The following is a 19,286-nucleotide window of genomic DNA, read 5'->3' as shown; positions in this document are numbered from 1 at the left end:
ATTGGTAGGATTTAGTATTTTCTTCTGAAAAAACAAATATCTTTAGAAAATAGCTGTTGATAACTAATGCAACATTGACTTTGAATAGTATACCATTGGAATTTATAGTATGCACACAACCTATTCATATTGGTGCTATATTTGTGTTTATTAGTGTTCTAGTCATATGTCATAACCATGAATTTGTTAATTGTGTTTATATATTGTAAAACTTATACTTTCATCCGTAGTAAGAGATGTTCGGTAGTAATCCTTAGCACATGAGTTTTTAATGAGTTATATTAATGTATAAACTGATATTTTATATTTTTAATCAAATTTCAAATCAAATACAGTAAAAAATCTTTTCACGTGTGTCTGCAATACTGCACTCTGTGCACTGGAGGGCAGCAAACATTGCGCTATGGAGTTGTGACAGACAATGTGGCGCAGCATTTGTTGTTTTATAATCCTGTCATTTTGTGTTGTTCCTGCCTTTTTTTTAGAGTCCCAGTTTAGTATTTATTGCTGTGAGAAGACTGGACTTTTTATTTAAACTGTAAATTTTTATAATTTTTTTTCCAACAGGTGCATGAAAACTTTGACTTCCAAGTTGAGAATGAGTCGACTACTCAGGACCAAATTTCCAAAGAACTTATTTTTGAAGATACATTTAAATTTCTCTTATCTAATGAATCCTCAACAACCAGTTCCATAGAAGCTTTGCAAAAAATATATGAATCATCTGTGAGCAAGGTTGTTCACTCCAACTTTTTTGTATTATTATTTGAAAATATTTAGTTTTAATTTGTGTGCTTCTGAAATTGTTTGTGCCAGCTTATAGAATGAAGGACATATTTAATCAGAACCATCTTTTATTGTATTCTTTGGAGTAAAACTGTAATTATATTGAACAATTGATGGTTTTTTTGGTAAAAAATCCACACTTAAATGATGTAATTTTCAAAAATACTGTGATTGAAAGATATATTTAAAGCTTTAAAAATAAATGTTCCCGTTCTTTTTTAAAATGGTCTTTTTTAATATAAATATCTGTGTGTTTTCACAATTTCATTCAGAATTTGTTAACCCATGCATGGAGATCCATGAGCATCAGAATCAGATAATATTCCTTACAACTTTGTGTCTAATTCTCAATGCAAGATCCAGTTCCAGTATTTTTTAATTTTTTGCATTTATAGAATCTGCATAAATTTTACTTTGCTAGTGAAAACCATTTCTGAGATGCTGAAATCTCTTTCAGCAATATTTCTCTCAGTCTGGGAACTTTTAAGGATTCATTTCTGAGGAGTCTCTTGCTTGAAAGTCTTATGGGGACAAAATTGTCCAGGCAACTTTTGCCTCTCGGACAGATGTGGATAAAACAGGGTCATGAGTTCTAAATTTATGTCAGGATAAGGTAGAAAGCTGCAGACATCCAGACATGCAGTGATATGATTACCCAGCCCATGCTCCAGACACAAGTAGTTTCTGAGGGTTTGTTTCTAGACAAAGCTAGGGCACAGTCTGCTGTATTCTAGACTGAAAAATAGGGTGAACTCTCTAGGAGCTGCCTGGCTGATGTTAGGGCTGGCTGAGAGCTGCTTAACTTGTTTCTATGATCAGTGAAGGGATTGGGGTCTAATGAAAGCACATTGATTTCACCAGAACATGCTGCCCTTTCCTTCCCAGGGTGGAACATACAACAGAGAAAATGAGCAGTGTTTCTCTTTGGAAGAAATAAATTCAATGACTACTTTCATAAAGGAGCTGAAGAGTCTTGGACAATTTGAGCTGGTAAAATAAATAGGGTTTTGTTTTATTGGATATATATTTTGTGTAAATCTCTTAACATTTCTCCTTCATTACTATTCTCTGCTGTCTCTGGCATATGTAATTAGGCTGGATTGGCAGGGAAGCAAGAAGATAGAGGTAACACTGATTTTACTTTGGTGGATCATTTAAATTTAATTTAAAATAGATAAAGAAATACAGCAGAGTATTTGAACTTCCACTGAACAGGACAGCTAAAGCAGAAATGGAGACCAGGAAACTGAAGGAAAGGAAAAGGAGAACCATGTAAATGACTAATAAGGTGGTAAGAAAATAGAATGACAATGAAGCAAAAGCACAAGTGACTGGACAGACTAGAGAAAGTACAATACTGAGATCATGATCAGAGAGTAGATGTAGATGGAAAACTGGCAAAACAAAGCATGTGGAATATGTTCTCTTCTTCATGCTTTGAGTTTTTTGGAGAAGAACACAGATGGAGGAATAACAGTGTCTGTGAATAGACAGAATTAATGAGGGAAATGGTGAGTATTCAGAAAATAAAGGATTTGCAACTGAGTGTGTTCAGGAAGTGCATGTGATATCAGGATTTCTGTGAGACTTCCTGGATGAGTATTAGGGATAGAGAGTGATGACACTTTCTGAAGAAGCATTGAGTCTAATAGATCTGGAATTCCTAGAATCATCTGTGTTGGAAGGGGCCCAGAAGAATCATCAAGTCCAACTCTTAATGGCCAATACAGGGATTGAATCTGTAACCTTGGTATTAGCTTCATTCTCTGACCAACTGAGCTAACCTCAGGGCCAGTTCAGAGACAGAGGAGATCAACTTCCATGTCAATACTGCTAATCCTGATTTGCAAGGCTGGGCATGACAGTCCTTTTCAAAGTAAGTAGGAAAGAGCATTAATATATAACCGGCCCTATGCTGTATATACTATCCTCTGATCATTTTTCAGATCTTTGCATTCTACAAATATCATACTGTGTTGTCTCAAATCAGTGTCTCTCTTCTCAGCTTTTCCCTTCTTCTGCACCCAAGATCCAAATGTTGCTGCGCGACCTGTATCGAATGCTAGACCCAATGAGGCGGTTCAGTTCAGTCCTGGCCGTGCACTGGTTGCTTTCCAGTGTCCTTCAACAGTTCCAGTTCATGAATAAAGAGGCACATACAAAGATTTCAGAGTGGTAAGATAACTATTATAAATGTTGAAGGTAGTTTCTCAAGTTATATAATTGGAATATCTCCAGTGAGCATCATAAAGCTTAATCCTTCAGTAGATGTATGTGTACTTGCAACCCTTGAGATGAAGGTCAATCAGCCCATACAAAGCCCTTCCAGCCATTTGGCCATCAGAACTAGGAGCTAGGTTCCTTAATAGAACAGGTTTTGGTTCTCTATCTAAAATGAAGGACTCTGGATTGAAAAATTAATTGGAACAATGGTAATTTTTTAAAAGAAATATTAGTTAAGTACATTTTTTTTCTAAACCACTGTAAGCTCTAAATTAGGAGCATTTCCCAGAGTTAAGACTGTCTTAATTTATGCACCAATTAAAAGCAAAACCGTACAGAAAACATGAAATTTCAGGTGAAGATTTTTCTAAAATAATTAATAATTTTCATTGGCTACAAATTTTCTGTCCCATAAAACACAGGTCAGAAAGCATAATATTCTGAGTACATCATTTTAACTCCTTGTGAAATGATGGAAAAAATGATGTCATAACAAGGTTAGATCCACTGAAATTTTGGCAAGAAATTTTAAATTTCATGAGGAGAGAAAGAGAGAAAGTGGAAAGGAATGACAGAACAAGAGAAGAAGGAAGGAAGGAAGGAAGGAAGGAAGGAAGGAAGGAAGGAAGGAAGGAAGGAAGGAGTAAACGTAGTATACTGTATGTTTAGTATAAAATTTTTCAAAATGTGTCTTCTGTTTTCTTTATTTCTTAGCTAATGATGTTTCATATACATGTATGCCATACTGACTACTGACATTTATGATTTACAAACAAGGACTTGGGGACAGAGGCACATTAGACAATGTGTATGTTTCATTCCACTGAGTCTCAAGATGAATGTGTGAATGATATTAGTATGTACATTTTGCTGGGAGAGTGCTGTAGTGAGTATATAAGGCATCTGTAAGATTTAAGTTTTAATTTTGTTCCTCATTGAATTGGGCAAATTTCAGCAAATCGATAATTATTTGTATGTGTCTTTGCTTTACTGTAAAGGGGAACTTACACTTTATCATTGTACTAGGTATCTGTTTGTTAGTGTTTTAAATATACACAGTTCCATGAAAGTGCTAAATTATTGTTGCTACTTCCGACCACTCCGATCACTCCCCTGAGAAGTAACTCAAAGATGCAGCTGTTTGCATTCATATGTAAGCCCTTGCCCTTTTGCAGAAATATTTAGGTTTGCATATCAAAGCATACCAGCCTTTAGCAGCTTTCTGTTCTAATCTAAGCGGTGCCACTCACTCACTTTGAGCAAGCCCCTTGGCCTCTTTTTTCTCCTTCAAGCTCAACATTATTGTGTGTGTATAAATATGTAGAAGTACTCTGACCTTTCTCCAGGGCATAGGCCAATCTGATTCTTTGCTCTTTATTTTTCTGCAATGGCTAAGCTAATAACAACATTCTCTTCATTTACTGTATTAAAAACCATGTCCTTTGACATTGCTAAATCAGAATCTTAGCTACATGCATGTGAGGGTGATGCATGTGTCAGATATGCATGTGATTATAATTAATTGCAAGGAAGAAAGAGCTTAGTTGTACTTACTCCCCAAATAACTCAGGTATGCATTCTCTTTGAGCCTTGATTAAACTTTTTTTCCCCCCAGCTTTGATGAGTCTTTATATCAGAACACTTTTCCTGACTTTCTTCAGTTAAGGCCAGGCTGTTTGGTCAATTTGTTTACAAGTTCTTATTTCTCTGACTGTGGAAAACTGGTATTTCCATTTATCAAATCTAGTGATTGCATAACTGACTGTTCAAGCAGACAAGAAATATATGGGAAAAGTAGTGACTTCTGACTGAGGTCTCGTACAATTACTTCATTCACTGATCATGACACCATAGGATGAAGGCAGGATATAAAGATGTTTCCTAGTCTACATATTTTAACTCATTTCATCTATATGACTAGTATTGAAGCCATAAATAGTATTAGTGAACTCTGAATTCCTTCCACTGGAGAAACAAGAACTCTAGAGACTCATCTCAAACTATAATGAAATAATTACAGCCTAGGTGAAAATGACCACCTCAGATGTATTGGTAGAAGATATTACACCTAAAGTGTACTCTGAAAAAAAATTTTGACATTTTTTATGGACTTTTTTTTCAATTCTATGCAGTTTATGCTTGTGATATGACTGGGACATACATAACATACATATTTGACATTTTTTATGGACTTTTTTTCAATTCTATGCAGTTTATGCTCGTGATATGACTAGGACATACATAACTGCTGCCTTTTGGAATAGGGGCAATGAGGTGTCATGGAAAGTATATTTGGCTATGTCAGATGGCATGGAAGAATCAGATTAGTGAGTAAAGCTAACCTTTCTGTATCTGCAAAAGATAAAAACCTAAGTAGGTGAAAGAGCTGCAAATGTTTTTTGAAATCAACTGATATATTTAGAAAAGTGGTTCTAGCTTCTTATATGCAAGCCCTTTTTTAGTTCAAACTGGAAGCATCAGCCCTCAGACTGAATTCGGGCTGAAAATACTTTTTTGGAATTTAACTTGGTCATGTCAATTACCTGGGAAGTCTGAGAAATTAACATGTTTTGGACTATGGGACAGAAAAAGGCAATGACAAATGAAGGCAAGGCTAAGATCACTGACCTAGAATGGGAGGAGTGAGAGACAGAAGGAAGGATTAAGAGAGACAGTTGGATTAAGTGCCAGGAAATTAATCCCACTCTTGCATCTGAAATTTTTTATTTCACTTCTGAAGATCAGCACAAGGTATTTCATTTAAGGACCCAAATGCCCTCATGGAAACTGTGACTGAAGCCAAACAAACACTCTACAAAATAGAGAACTTATTTTGAAGACAGAACTACATAACATCATCTAAAGAAAGAAAATTCATAACTCTACTGAATATTGAAATATGGTCTCAATCTCGAGTTTATGACCCGTTAAAAGTTGCACCTTTCTCAACTAACATATCCATCAGAGACAACTAAAGTGGCTAGGTTTTTTTTCTTTTTATATTTAAATCTTGTGAAATATTCTATTTATACATGTCCTTCATTGATGATTGTCTGATTGCACAGACAGTCAGAGCTGTATTACTGTTGCTACTGTCAATCCTTTGTTTGCTGAATCAGAGAGATGCCTAAAGAGCAGGTTCACAGTTAATAGTTTGGGATGTACACATTGGGAATATTCTGCAAGGTACATTTGACAAACATGCACTCACCAAGGGTACTGACATACATTAGTTTCATTAGAGCTAACTGCAAAGTGTGTAGGCAAAGAGCACCTCTGTACTTGACACCTCCCAGATCCTAAGTAAATAGGGGGCCACTCAAACAGATGAGGGTTCTTTCTTGAGTAACAGCATGTGAAGGAAAGGAGTCTGCAAAGCTCTCTGTATTAGGAGGAGCTTCATAACTGCATCATATCTCAGTCTGCTGATTGCAAGGATCTTGGACAAAGGAAAGCTTCATGGTGCAGATGATTAAAAAGCTCATGCTGCAGTGGAGATAAATCATTGAACCACAGAGCAATTTATATTGGAAAGGTTCTCTCATCCTATCGCTTATTATGTGGGAGAACAACTCCACCTGGTACAACTTTGTTTCAGAGTTATAGAGAGTGATAAGATCTCCCCTGAGCCTCTTTTTCTCCAGACTAAACACCCTCACCTCACTGAGCCACTCCTCATAAGCCTTGTGCTGCAGCCCCTCCTCCAGCTTCATTACCCTTCTCTGGACATGCTCCAGCTCTTCAATGTCTCATGTAGTGAGAAGCCAAAACTGAACATAAGATTCAAGGTGTAACCTCACCAGTCCTAAGTTCAGGGGGACAATCACTACCCTAGTCCTGCTGGCCATGTTGTAATCTGAGTATCTTTCTCTAATATGATTTCCAAATATTACATTTTGGTACCCCTCTATAATCAGATATAGTTATTACATGTCTCTTAATGCGGTCTGAAGTTAATTGCAGTCTCTACAGATTTGAGAGTAATGCAGGTCATGCTGTTCCTTTGTAAGCAGGGACCTTGCAGTTATGGTGGCTCTCCTGCCACACTCCTGAGATGTTCTCTGACTAAATCAAAGTGTGTCATTCTATAGAATTAAGACATGTTGCTTTCACTGTAAAACAGGGTTTGGGACTAGGCAAGCAAAAAAGGAACAGCAGAGAGAAAAAATTTATTTTGTTCAGGTGCCAGATGTACAAAGCAAAGAAACGCAGACTCCCCAGGCAGGTGCAAAGGAGAGCTGCTTTATTGCAAAAGCCAGGCCTTTTTAAGCAGCCAGGCCTTTATCAGTTACATAGTTTTAAATCATAACAAATATAATTCAACCAACCACCATACACTACGATGTGAACATGTAAGGGTTATATAACTTGTTTTTCTACTTCTAATTCAGCTGAGTCACTCTGGGATAGTCCTCTTCTACTTAGCTGAAGTAGCAGGCCTGAGCCATGAATTTACAAGGATAACAAGGCCCTTATTTTATAAGGCTTTTCCTATATGCAACAGTATTTGACAGATGTTAGCTTTTACTTCCTTCACAAGCAGAAAAAGGGGTACAAAATTCCTTACAACTTGGAAAGCAAGCCCTCCAAATTTTGTTAAGTGTCTCCTTTGCAGTAGGTAATGAATTTGCATGGATTTAGGGTGGTTGTCTAGACACTGCAAGCTCAGAACTACATTTTCCTGCTCACACAAGTCTGCCAGCTGCTTCTTACCTTATCTCATTGAGTTAATGCAGAAATCTCTTTTATCACTGGGCATTTTTTTAGCACTGGACAGTTTACCTTTTTCCATGATTGACCTCAATACTGCTTTCAGAAGCTCCTGTTGAAACATCAGTGATGGATGATTGCACAGAACAGTATTGCCACCTCCCTTTCTTGGCACAGATAGTGGCTTTGTGTTCTTCAAAATCTGAATTGCAGTATCCAGGATCAAGCTGCATTATGAGAACTTCTAAAGGAAATACTCAGAGGAAAACCAGTGAAAGCTTCAAGAAATGCTAATGGACCTCCAAAAAAGTCTTATCAGCCAGAGGGTTGAAGAGAAGCCTACTCCCGTTTTTCTGCCATGCTACCAAAATTCTACTTGAAAGAAAAAATCAAAAAATCTGCAGAGTTCACAATATGGGCACCATTGACACGTTGATTATTGCAATTTACTTGTCATTTTTTTTCACAGAGATTTTACATACACACACACACACACACACACACACACACACATGCATACACACACACAAACACAGACACACACACACAGAGGATTTGTTTTGAATTTGCAAAAAAGCAAAACACATAGAGGTTCCATTTTAGGAATTCATACTAACATCAGCACAGATAATCCCCTGGAGACATGCCTTCATTTTTATTTAATTATTTTTGAACAAAGTCTAAATTTAATCTGAAGTATATGCAAAATAACCTATCATAGAAGCAGTTAAAAGATATGGTTTGGTTTATTTTCTCCTTGGCTACATCCACTCTTCCTTTTTCCAGCAATGCAACTATATTTTGGAATTTATTTCTTTTTTTCTATTGTGATGTGCTGCCATGTATTCTGGAATGTGTGTTTTCTGTTACATTCACTCAGGTAATATCTCTAATGCTGGGAATATGAATCCAGAAGGTTAATTTTTCTATGGAAAATACTAAAATGCTGTGTGCCCTGGGGTACCATATGGAAATTTTTGCAAAATATTTCATTGTTTCTGTTCCTTCCATTCATGTCGAAATATGTTTGTTATTGAATTGACAGGCAACTTTCTCAAGAAAATATGAGTCCTAAGCAGAATGTTCCTTCTGACTTCAGGAAGAATCATGAAGGTAAGGGTCCAGAGTGAGATAATTTATACAGTATGTTTTTCCTATCTGTATTATTTCTGATAACATGTGGATTTAGATCACATTGCCTTGCATTCCAGCTGGAAAGTCTTGGCTTATTACATATAAAAGACCAATTTCTTCCTTATCTTATGTAAGTTGCTATGTGGGACCCATGAGCAGCATTTGCAAGCCCAAAGTAAAGATTTTGCACTGTAAAGAATAAAAGTACCATGTGTCTCTTAAAAGTAAAAAATGGTTACTTCTCCAATAGGACTGTGATCAAAGTGAAAACAGAAAATTATTAGCTGTTTCTGTTTATATTTCAGCATTTCATTATTCCAGTAAGACTGGAGAAAGACAATGTAGTTATGGTAAGTAAAGGTCTTTCTAGAGCACAGAGGGGAAAAAATTCTTGAAAAAATGTCATGAGTTTCTCTACATTTTCTCTAAGTGAATAGAGTATTTGTAGGCTTTTACTGAGAAAAAAAGGATTTTTAAGTCTCAAGAATCTTTATACAAGCTCAATAAATGGCCTATTTTGTTAAATAAGCCTCAAAACTAAAATTAAAGTTTGCTGTATGTGCATATTAATGTAAGTATTCCAGAACTCATTGATCTCTTGTCACACTTCAATAGAATTTTGCTCCCCGTCTTTCCAATAACCTCAGCATACATTTGCTCTTGTGGAAAAACCTTTAAACTTGTCTGGAGTTTAATCAGATTTGTTTAAAGCTTTTTCTTCAGCTCCATAATAGAGTATTAAGGAGCTGCTTAAGAGATGAGGAGTTTCTCTAAAATATCTGCTTGTCAGAATTTTTAAAGATCTGTAAAGACGTAAAATATATATATTTTTTTGGTGGTAGCAATGTTTTCTGCTGCCTTCCTCATTCCCAAATTATCTGAGGGGCACATTTTTAAATGTGAAGCCATTGCTCTATAGTGGAAAGCTTTTGCTACACATTGGTCCTCAAGTCCCCTCAGTTGCTGATCTCATGCTGCCTCCAGGAGCTATTGTTTTGCCAGACAGAAGCCAAAATTACTCCTGGGCTAGCTAAGTGGCATCACCATTCTAACTGCATGATCCTTTATTTTAAAAATACCTCAATTAATTTTACTTTGAAATTTCTCCAAATTTTTAAGCTAGTAGTGAGACAACATTTCTAAGTAAGGCATACAAAATATAGAGAAATGTTTATACTCATCTGTGGGGGGGAGGGTTTAAATACCTTCTCTGTGTCAACGTGTAACTCTCTATTCCCCTACAGAGCTAGCCCAAATTCTGTTCTTCCACTGGAATATCTTCCCTTAAATTTTAATCCATGCATCAGAGTTCTCAAATTGCCCTGTTTTGTTTCTCAAGGCAGATATTTCAAAGTAGAAATAAAAATATTTGCATCATTTTTGAGTCTTTTAAGCCACAAAATTTTTCAGATATTATAGTAAAGGAGGTTCCTATCTGCAGTATTTTCTGAAGTATCCAGTTTAAAACATGTACTAATGAATATATGTGTAAAGCAGGTTTGAATGTGTTATACTGTAAATCTGAATCCAATAGGCTGGATTAAAATATTTGTCATAAGTAGGTTGCCAGCAAATATTCTCATGAGTAATTTGGCAAACACTATGAAATAAAGGACACACTTGAGCAAATAGGATTTGACTGTGGAGATTTCATACACAGGAAAGGAGCTGGAAATTGTTGATATAGGAATTTTAATAAAACATTTTTCCAGCTGTACTGCAAATGACCCCATGGGTCTTGATATCTCCATGTGACTTGTTCTTATGAACAGTAAGAGTGTGTCTAACTTATTTTGATTTTTATTGGAAATTACATTTGTACATAAACCCTGTACACAGCCTGGTACCTAAGCAGGTTATGAATTTTGGCCTACCTCTTCTTTAGGTTTCAGTTAACTAACGAGAGACAGATCTCCCAGACTTAATCCTTCCATTTTCAAAGGCTTACCCAGGCTTTGAGTTTTGTGACTAGGACTTAAGTGATTGGACACCAAATGTCTAAAATCCCTCCAAGGCCTACAGATTTCTCTCAAGTGCCATTACAAACTCCATTAAAACTTTGCAGCAGGATTATGAGTCTCAAATCACTAGACATTAAATATCTTGCCACTGTACATGGTATCAATCTGCCAGAAGTTGCATGTTGTTCCAAAATGATCATACAGTTCACTTTTTTTTTGTTTGATATCTTCTTGGAACAGATAAAGATACCCAATCTCATATCAGACAGATCTTCACCAGTCCACAGCTGGACTTGAATCCTCAGTTTAATCCAAAGATCAGAGAATACTATGCAGAAGTGCCATTTGACATGGTGACAGTGAAGATAGGAGCAGAACCCTCTAACTGTCAATGCCACGTACACCTTGACAACAAAAAAGGGCCAAGGTATGAGCAACAAAATATGAGTGTAAAGACTTAATTTTGAAAATATGTTATAATATTCCAGATTTTTTTTTGTTTGTTTCCAGGACAGGGAAATTAAATAATTTAAATCAAATCATTAAATCATTTAAATGTCATTAAATTCTTCCCCCCAATATTTTCCTGTTTTAATGTTAACTGAAGTTTACATGAAGTCAACATGAAAAACCTGAAAGATTTCTTTCTTTTATAATGAAAAAGAATAGCAAGGTGTTCTTTATGCTGAAAAGTAAAAGCCCTGCATGTGCAGGTTCTGTGCCTTTCAGCATTTATTTCCCTGCTAAAGGAAGAAGAGCACAGCTCGGCTTTGCTCTGGTTTGTCTCTCTGAGCAGTTTGTCCGGGAATCCATCACGTTTGGTTAGTGGACAATTTCAGCAGCTAGCTACACTTCTGATTGTATTTTCTCCCTGCTGACTTCATCACAAATTTGGGCCTGTCAGGAACTATTGTCCCTAATGATTTCTTTCACAGATTTCCTGTCAGAATATTTGCCACTGCCACTGTTTTCACTAAATTTTACTCAATATTTTTTCTTCTTGAAAGATCTTCAAATACTTACAAATCCTATTTTCCACTCTTTTTATTTAAAAGCTTATATATTTTGTAAGAGAAAGAAAATGTTAGAAGTAGCAGTCTCTAGGAGCAAGTAAAGTTTAGCAGCCATAGATAAAAGAGTGTAAATCTTTGTTTCTTTAGTGATTATTGCACTTTGTTCCTATTTTGTCATACAGCATTGCTAACTACCCCCTTGGCCTTGGATTGAACAAAGTCATCATTCTCTTAACGGATGATTCGCAACCCAGCCCTGAGATTGTGAGCAGCTACAGAATCACAATTTATCGAGAAGACCGCCCCAGCCTCCCTTTGTTTGATGACTACATGATGTGTGGGTTTGTGCAGGTATTGTCTCTGCATTCTTTTGTTGTACACATTAATGGGAATAGCTGGTTTCTGTTCATCCCATGGTATAAATTAGGGTACATGAGCCAAAGCTTATGCAGAGCTAGTTTTTTTGAGATTGTATGAAATTCAGCATTTATGCAACATTTTGGATATAAAAGGCAAGCCCAATATAAGTACCTGTTACCATGTATTTGAGAGCTCCAGGTTAAGTAATCCTTACCTTGGTCAGCCAAAACTTTCTTATGACTTTTTATAACTGTCTTTCTTTGACATTGGAACCATGGAAATCCTTTTACCAGGAAAGATATTTATGATGACTGTCCATATATCAGTGTTCAAGACAAATGCTGCTACATAATTTATGAATGAAAACTGTTTATTCTACATCAATAAACACAATTAAAAAAAGCCTCACTCATAATTCCAGAGGAAGGGATGACTGTTGCTGACATCACATTTAGCCAAATACAGATTTGGGATGCACATAATTTACTCCTAACAAACAGCAGTCCTTAGGAAGGAATGGGTCTGTTGAATGAAAAAAGGAGCAGTCTATCCAATATAGCTTAATAAAGGCTGGGAAAGGGGATTTCAGACTAAATTAGACACAAAAATAGAAGAAAGCTAATGAAAGCAACAGTGAAGATTTCAGTTAGTGAAACTATAGTGATAAAAATATTATGCACAAGAGAGAAAACCTGGGACACATGCTGGATCAGAGCTGTTTGTATTCCAGAGTTTGAGGACTCTTGGCTGCTGCTTGGTATGATGGGCAAATATAAACCAGGCAGTTCAAAGCAGGAAGTGACATTATAAATGGTAATCACTGGCAGTGCATTTTTCTTTGGAATTTTAGGCAGATTAAAAGGATTGGTGGGTTCGTTCCAGAGCATCCAGGAGTAAAATATTTTGTCACAATCAATTCTGCAACCAGGAAGCAGAATTTTCAGAAGTATTGTGTTGAAACTGTCATGCTTGTTCATGTCAGATATCTAATCCTATCTTTATTTATTTTCTACAAGAAGATCTTAGTATATCCTTTAGCAAAACTTGCTTCCCTTCCCTGGTTTCTTTCCATATACTGCAGAAGAGGTTGGTAGAAGGCAGAGCATTTATATGAAGCATTTATATGGTGGAGATTTTGTTTTTCTTATGGATAAATAAGCACTAGGGCTTAAAACAGGAATCAAAGAGATTATAAATGTTGATAGCAAATTATATGTTGACAATAATTATCTCAATCTGCAAATCAGGACTGCCAGAGAAAATGTAGGTAGTAATCACAGTGTACCGACTGCTGACCTGAATACCTGATTGTGGTGTTGTCTGACCCTCCACCTATTCTCTGTTTCTTCTCTTAGACTTCTCTTACAAGCTCAAAAGGTCAAGGACCATCTTCTTACTATTTGCACTGACTCAACCCTGCATCTAATAGTTGCTACAGCAAAATAAGTATGAACACATATAATAGCTGAGATTTCAGTTCAGTTGTACAGCAACGTACTTGATGTCTTAAGTATGACTTAGTACGAAAAGGAGAACAGCAGTAAGTTGAACTAGAGTTATATTACTAGGAGAACACACTGGCTGGAAAGATGTGAGGAGAGCTCTTTTTGTTTCCTTATTTGGGACAAGTATCTGAGTGTAGGAACAGGAATTCAACCTAAAAAGTATCTTCTGACACCAGAGTTTACACTCTTGTTAATGTTTTATCACACCATTTCTGAGACTGTGTGAATCTTTGAAGCACTGTGAAGGCAAAGAGATCTAGACTGATAAAAATGAAAAGTGTTTTAGAAATTTCTTTTGATTGAGCTCGGTTTTCTGCTCCTCTGTGAATAACTACCCTCTAACTAATACAGTCGTTCAGAGCTAGGGATGACTTCAGGAGTTTAGAGTAAAAATGGGATGAAAAGCATTCTTGTGGTATCTAATAAGCACTGTGAAGATACAGTCTGAGATTCTAAAAGAACTTTCAGATATGTTAGAGGCAAACTTATCAGAGAGTGCCTTTAAAAAACAAACAAAGGCTGGAGCTGGAGATAGAAATGGCATTCTAAGACATTTAAAAGTCTGCATTTTTTCCTATTTGCTAGAACAGAATGTATTGCCTATTGCTTAGAATGATTTTTTTATCAACACAAAACTCAGGTCTTAAACAGCATCATTACATTTTGCTCTTCCTACCAGAGAAAATTATGCAGTCTTACAGAGCGCGTTGATACACCCCCATCAGTGGCATGAATATGAAAATGAAAGTGGTTCTCTTAATAATGAAACCTTGTTTTAGGAGAAAAAGGATAAATACAACACGAGCTGATGGAGTCTTTGGACACTTGGACACTTAACTAGGCACAAGTGGAATCACACGTGAGGAGAGAAAGGCCACTGATAGTGGTGTGGTCTTTCTCATAGAAGGCTTCAGTTAAAATTCTGATCCAGCAGCTTTTTTTCCTCACTTTCTTTTATGTTTAATCTCTTTAGGATATTCAGGTTTCACTGCAAGATGATACTATAAGGAAGCTTACAATAAAAAGACAGAGTGTGGGATGTGGTTTCCAAAAATCTAACAATTCTCATGCTGTTGAATAATCCTAGGTTAATTTCAAGGTATTGAGTTGAGAAGTGTGTGGTTCCATGCCTTGCAACCCCTAAAAAAGGGAAAAAACATTGTCTCCTGTACTTTTTGATAGCAGCTGTAATATCCCCATTAAAACCAAATTAGTGGCGGATAAACTGTGATCTCACAATAGCACCTTCAGCAGATTTGTTTGCCTTCCATTCTGTGTTCTGCATTTTGACAGTATTGTTTGGACTGCAAATAGAGAAGTTACTGATTTTTGCTTGAACTTAATTTTATGCACTTGCTGACAATATTCAAATTAAGTCACCTTGAAAGAAGTGGTGCCATTTCATTATCACCTCTGAAGCTGTGGTATGGAAGATAGTCAAAATCCAAGGCAGTCAGCAGAAAAACCAGTGAGCTCTTAAGACAGAGTTATCAGCATCACTCTCAAGTGAAAGATCCCAGACTATGTACATACTGTCAAAAAGGACAAAATATTTTATTCATTCTTGCACTGCCCATTATCTTTAAAATGCAAACAGATCTATCTATGTCTCGTTTGAAATGTGTGGATGCTGCCTCTGATTGTTAATTTTTGCCTAGTTGCAAGCATGGGGATTAACAACTGATGTGCTTAGGGAACCTATTTTCACCCTGTGAACTTCTGTATCTATTTGTACCTACAGTGTCCTGTTGCCACATGGCTTGCTTTGTTTCTTTGTTTGGACAGTTGGTTGGTTGTGGGTGAGATTGGGTTTGGTTTGTTGTTGTATTTTAATAATACATATATTTATTTGTGTTTGCATTTATATGGAAAGCAATGTATAGCTAATGCTATATTTTATAGCATAGTGTGTTTCATTCTCTTTCATTTTCTTTTGTGCATTTGTACATTTGATTACAAAATCAGTGCAATGCAGTGGGCTGATATTCTGGCTGTCCTACAGCTTTTGCAGATCTGAAAGAACTAACTTGCAGAACAGCTTCAAAAACTTCCCTGATTTTTATAGAACATCTTATTCTTATGTATTATTATCTCTTGTATTTTTGTAAATCCTTTTATCATATTCTTTTCCTGATAGCTTAAGAAACCTAGCAGAGCTTATGATGAGATAATGGCATAGCATTGCTGATGTATAATACTAAACAGCTGCAATGCAGCTGGAAACAAGATGCTAGCAACAACATATTTATTTGTCTCTCTGTCTACTAAACTCACATTAATCAAAAAGCAATTAAGAACTAAGACTAGCATATTAAGTATATTTAACTTTTGCACAGACTTTTTGGAGTAGAGATGAAAAAAATCTTTAGAAAGGAAGAAGTCTTGAAAAAAAAAAAAAAAAAAGGAAGTAATTTCATTTTTGTGTTCAGGAGAGAGAATACCTAAATGGGAATACCTTATTTTTTTTCAGCTCAAGTTATACATTTCCAAAAGAAAATAGAATGATTTTACTTTGTTTTAAACTGTATGCTGTTGCCATTGCAAAACTTTTCATACCAGACAGTAGAAGTAAAAACTGTCAATTACAGAAACACGTATTAACTCTTTGCTTGGTACTTCCATGCAAAGATTTCAAAAAACCTTGCAACTATTGAATAATGTGAAAAAAAAACAACCAAAACCACCAAAACACAAAAAAAACCACCCCCAACCAAACAGCTTAGGAGAAAAACCAAGAGCTTCTCCTGTAGTAGGACAGGCTGGATGCACACTACTCTCTCTGAATTTCCCATTAGCTTCATTAGATTCAGTATGATCACCATTAGAAACGACCCATCTCTTCTGTCCTAAGGACATTGTAAACGCTGTGAACAGACTCTTGGGTTTTGCTGTGGTTATTGTAGCAGCAGTTGACCCTCTTAGCAGTCCTGAGTTTGAGTGTTTTGCTTGAAAATGCATGGAAAGTGCATATGTAAAACGACAGTCTAATCATATCAGCAATCAGACTGTATGTTATTGGTAAATTTAGCTTACTTCCCTTTTAGATAAAAAAAGGAATATCCATTATAGGAGAAATCATGTTTTGCATTTGTCTGCCTTCTCAGGTATAGAGCTGGTGAAAATTTTTTTTAGTGGTTTTGAATTTTTTAGAAAACAACATAACAATGCCCAGACATCAAAAAAATACATTTAGTTCTTTTTTTTTTTTTTTTTTTTTTTTGTGGTTGTTGTTGTTATTCAAAAGAGGATGTTTTGATTCAGAGAGGACTATTTGATTTAAAATTTTAAGCATTCAGTATTTGTATTGATGTAACTGTTAGATATTTTATCCATTGTGTAGCCCAAAATGCTAATTCTTTTCAAGGAGGGAGTTTCTGGGACAACCAAAAGCTCACTCATTAGATCTGAAATAGCCAAGTCTAAATTTTCCTCAGAAACACTGGTGAGAGCACAGTATGACAGTAACGTTTTCCAGGAGTAATGCCAACTTAAGCATCCCTTTCCCTGCCTGCAGCTACTCATAAATCAGATGGGAAAACTTTTTTTAAGATTAACTAGTTTCTAGGATAAGGTTGTAATTTCCTCTGTGTGAACACAAGGGAGGGGGTAAGTGCAGGGGCAGAAATTAGCTGCTGAGCACAGAAGGAGGGTTAGTGTGTGCCGTTTAAGGCAGGTTTTTTTCTTCATGAAAGAAATTCACATTGAGATTGGGTTTAAAGCTCTTGCTGGTTTTAAATGAGCAGGAGCTTCATGTTCAAAAATTGTAGAAGTGATTTATGGATGAAAACACACAAAGCACTAAAAATACTTTTGCATTACTATTAACATATAAATTATTTTGTTTCTGTGTGGCTGCAACCCACTTCCCAGGAAAAACAAAGTGAGGTTCACATAGCCTTGAGGTGCAAATACGTAGCAAACTGAACATGTGTTAAATTGTCAGCAGTTCAGGTGAAAGCCACAAAATAGAGAGCTAATAGAGAGAGACTGCCATACAAAGAAGGCTGAGGTCTTACATCTCCAACTGCTGGATGTCAGCATGGTTCAATTAATTTCAGGGGAGCAATTCCAAGTTATACTGATAGAGTATCTGTCCTGACAGAAATATACAGCTGAATTCTTTTCCATAATATATGCCAGGCAATGCTTATGAGTGAATTCACTTGCATAAAACTGCTGAATTTTTTAGTGATTTTCCTAAATATCTAGGTGAAATAACATCTTAGAATAATCTAGAAAACTACTTGAAGGTGTTTTAAAGTATTTAAAGATCAAGAGATGTTTAATCACCATTCACTGTAAGTATAAACTGAACAAAGACCTAAATTGAATAACAACTTGGTGCTTTTAAAAAGTATATTTAAGATGATGTAGAAGGGAGAGATGTAAATAATAAATACATTTAGCTAATTTTCATGTAGAGGGTTAATTTGTGTATGTATCTCCGAGCAAACTTTGTAGAGTCAGCATGTTCTGTCTTTGTCGACATCTATACCACTGGGGAAGAAGGCTTACCACATTTTCTTAATTATACCAAAGACTTTTGTGATGATTTAAAGCATCACTCTGCAGATGAGTCAGAGGAACAATTAACAATTGTGATGGATATTCTTTACATTTATGCAGTTCTGTGCTAAACTCCTTTTGGATTTCAGAATCAGGATGTTGCTGTTAGGCTGACATCTTAATCAGCAACCAGCATCTGCTGCTTTAAGGAAATGTCCCAAAACCACAGCAGAGCATAGATCCATCATCTGAAGGAATTAATATAATGTTCTAGGAGTCAAGCCCATCTTTCACCTACAGAGTTAGCTTCATAGACAGCCTGCACTATCATCTGGTAGTCACAAGTTCACATAATCAGTGCTCTCTGTGGGACATCTGCTGCACTCTGAAGAGGCCACACAGAGCAATTGGCACCACTTGGGAATAAAATGGAAAGGAATACCAAAAGAACGAGTCTGTATGTGCTTCTATTTAGGCATCTCTTGCTCTGAGCATGGAATAAAAATTTATAGTTTTATTCTGTATCTCCAATAGACTGTGCCTGACTAGGATCGTCATCCTCCTCTCCAATACTTTGGGGATGCCACATAACAGAGCCCAAACTTTAAGGCTCAGGTTCATGTTGGCACCAGCTGCCTGGAGAAAAGTTTATAGTCTTCCAGTTTACAGTATTTTCCTTACACTCCTGATTTTATACTTGTTGCACTTAGTCTTCTCTATGTAGCCAAGTTTCCTGTTTAACATGTGATTCAAGATTAATACCAGATACCCTCCAGGAAATGTTTCCAGAAGTTTCAGGCAGAGACTGAAGAGAGTGGATGTTTCCATGTAGCAGCAGCTACATTTGTCTTTATGACAAGGCACTGTGCTTGGGAAATGGTGTGTTACATAGATTACTGATGGATAAATTGCTTTGAGACAATTCAAATGAATACTCAGTGGTTCAACAATTATAAGCCAATGGTGACTGGGATGACACCAAAGAACTAATTTGGTTTATCATCATTAGCCAGAAGAAGTTTTAAGTTGCTATAATAATTAGGCCTTAAAGACTGAGAATTTTATAGGCAGCTTTCAGCCTTAGTTTT

The 19,286-nt window shown here is 36.2% G+C and overlaps 1 protein-coding gene across 5 annotated transcripts in view; it reads left to right on the top strand.

The window, feature by feature from the left end:
- Positions 1–19,286, top strand: part of CPED1 (cadherin like and PC-esterase domain containing 1) — a 144,661-nt gene that overhangs the window by 63,647 nt on the left and 61,728 nt on the right. For 3 of the 5 annotated variants that reach the window (XM_041421013.1, XM_041421014.1, XM_041421017.1), the window contains exons 10-16: positions 568–735; positions 1,648–1,776; positions 2,792–2,961; positions 8,765–8,832; positions 9,159–9,203; positions 11,055–11,241; positions 12,010–12,178. In XM_041421013.1, the coding sequence (XP_041276947.1) occupies positions 568–735; positions 1,648–1,776; positions 2,792–2,961; positions 8,765–8,832; positions 9,159–9,203; positions 11,055–11,241; positions 12,010–12,178 (936 nt within the window). The remainder of the gene's footprint in view (positions 1–567; positions 736–1,647; positions 1,777–2,791; positions 2,962–8,764; positions 8,833–9,158; positions 9,204–11,054; positions 11,242–12,009; positions 12,179–19,286) is intronic. The other 2 variants (XM_041421015.1, XM_041421016.1) reach the window with 2 other exon arrangements.

This window comes from Onychostruthus taczanowskii, unplaced genomic scaffold, assembly GCF_017590055.1.
Source record: "Onychostruthus taczanowskii isolate IOZ18803 unplaced genomic scaffold, ASM1759005v1 scaffold68, whole genome shotgun sequence".
Classification (NCBI taxonomy): Eukaryota; Metazoa; Chordata; class Aves; order Passeriformes; family Passeridae; genus Onychostruthus; species Onychostruthus taczanowskii.
This window is presented reverse-complemented; position numbering and strand designations above follow the sequence as displayed.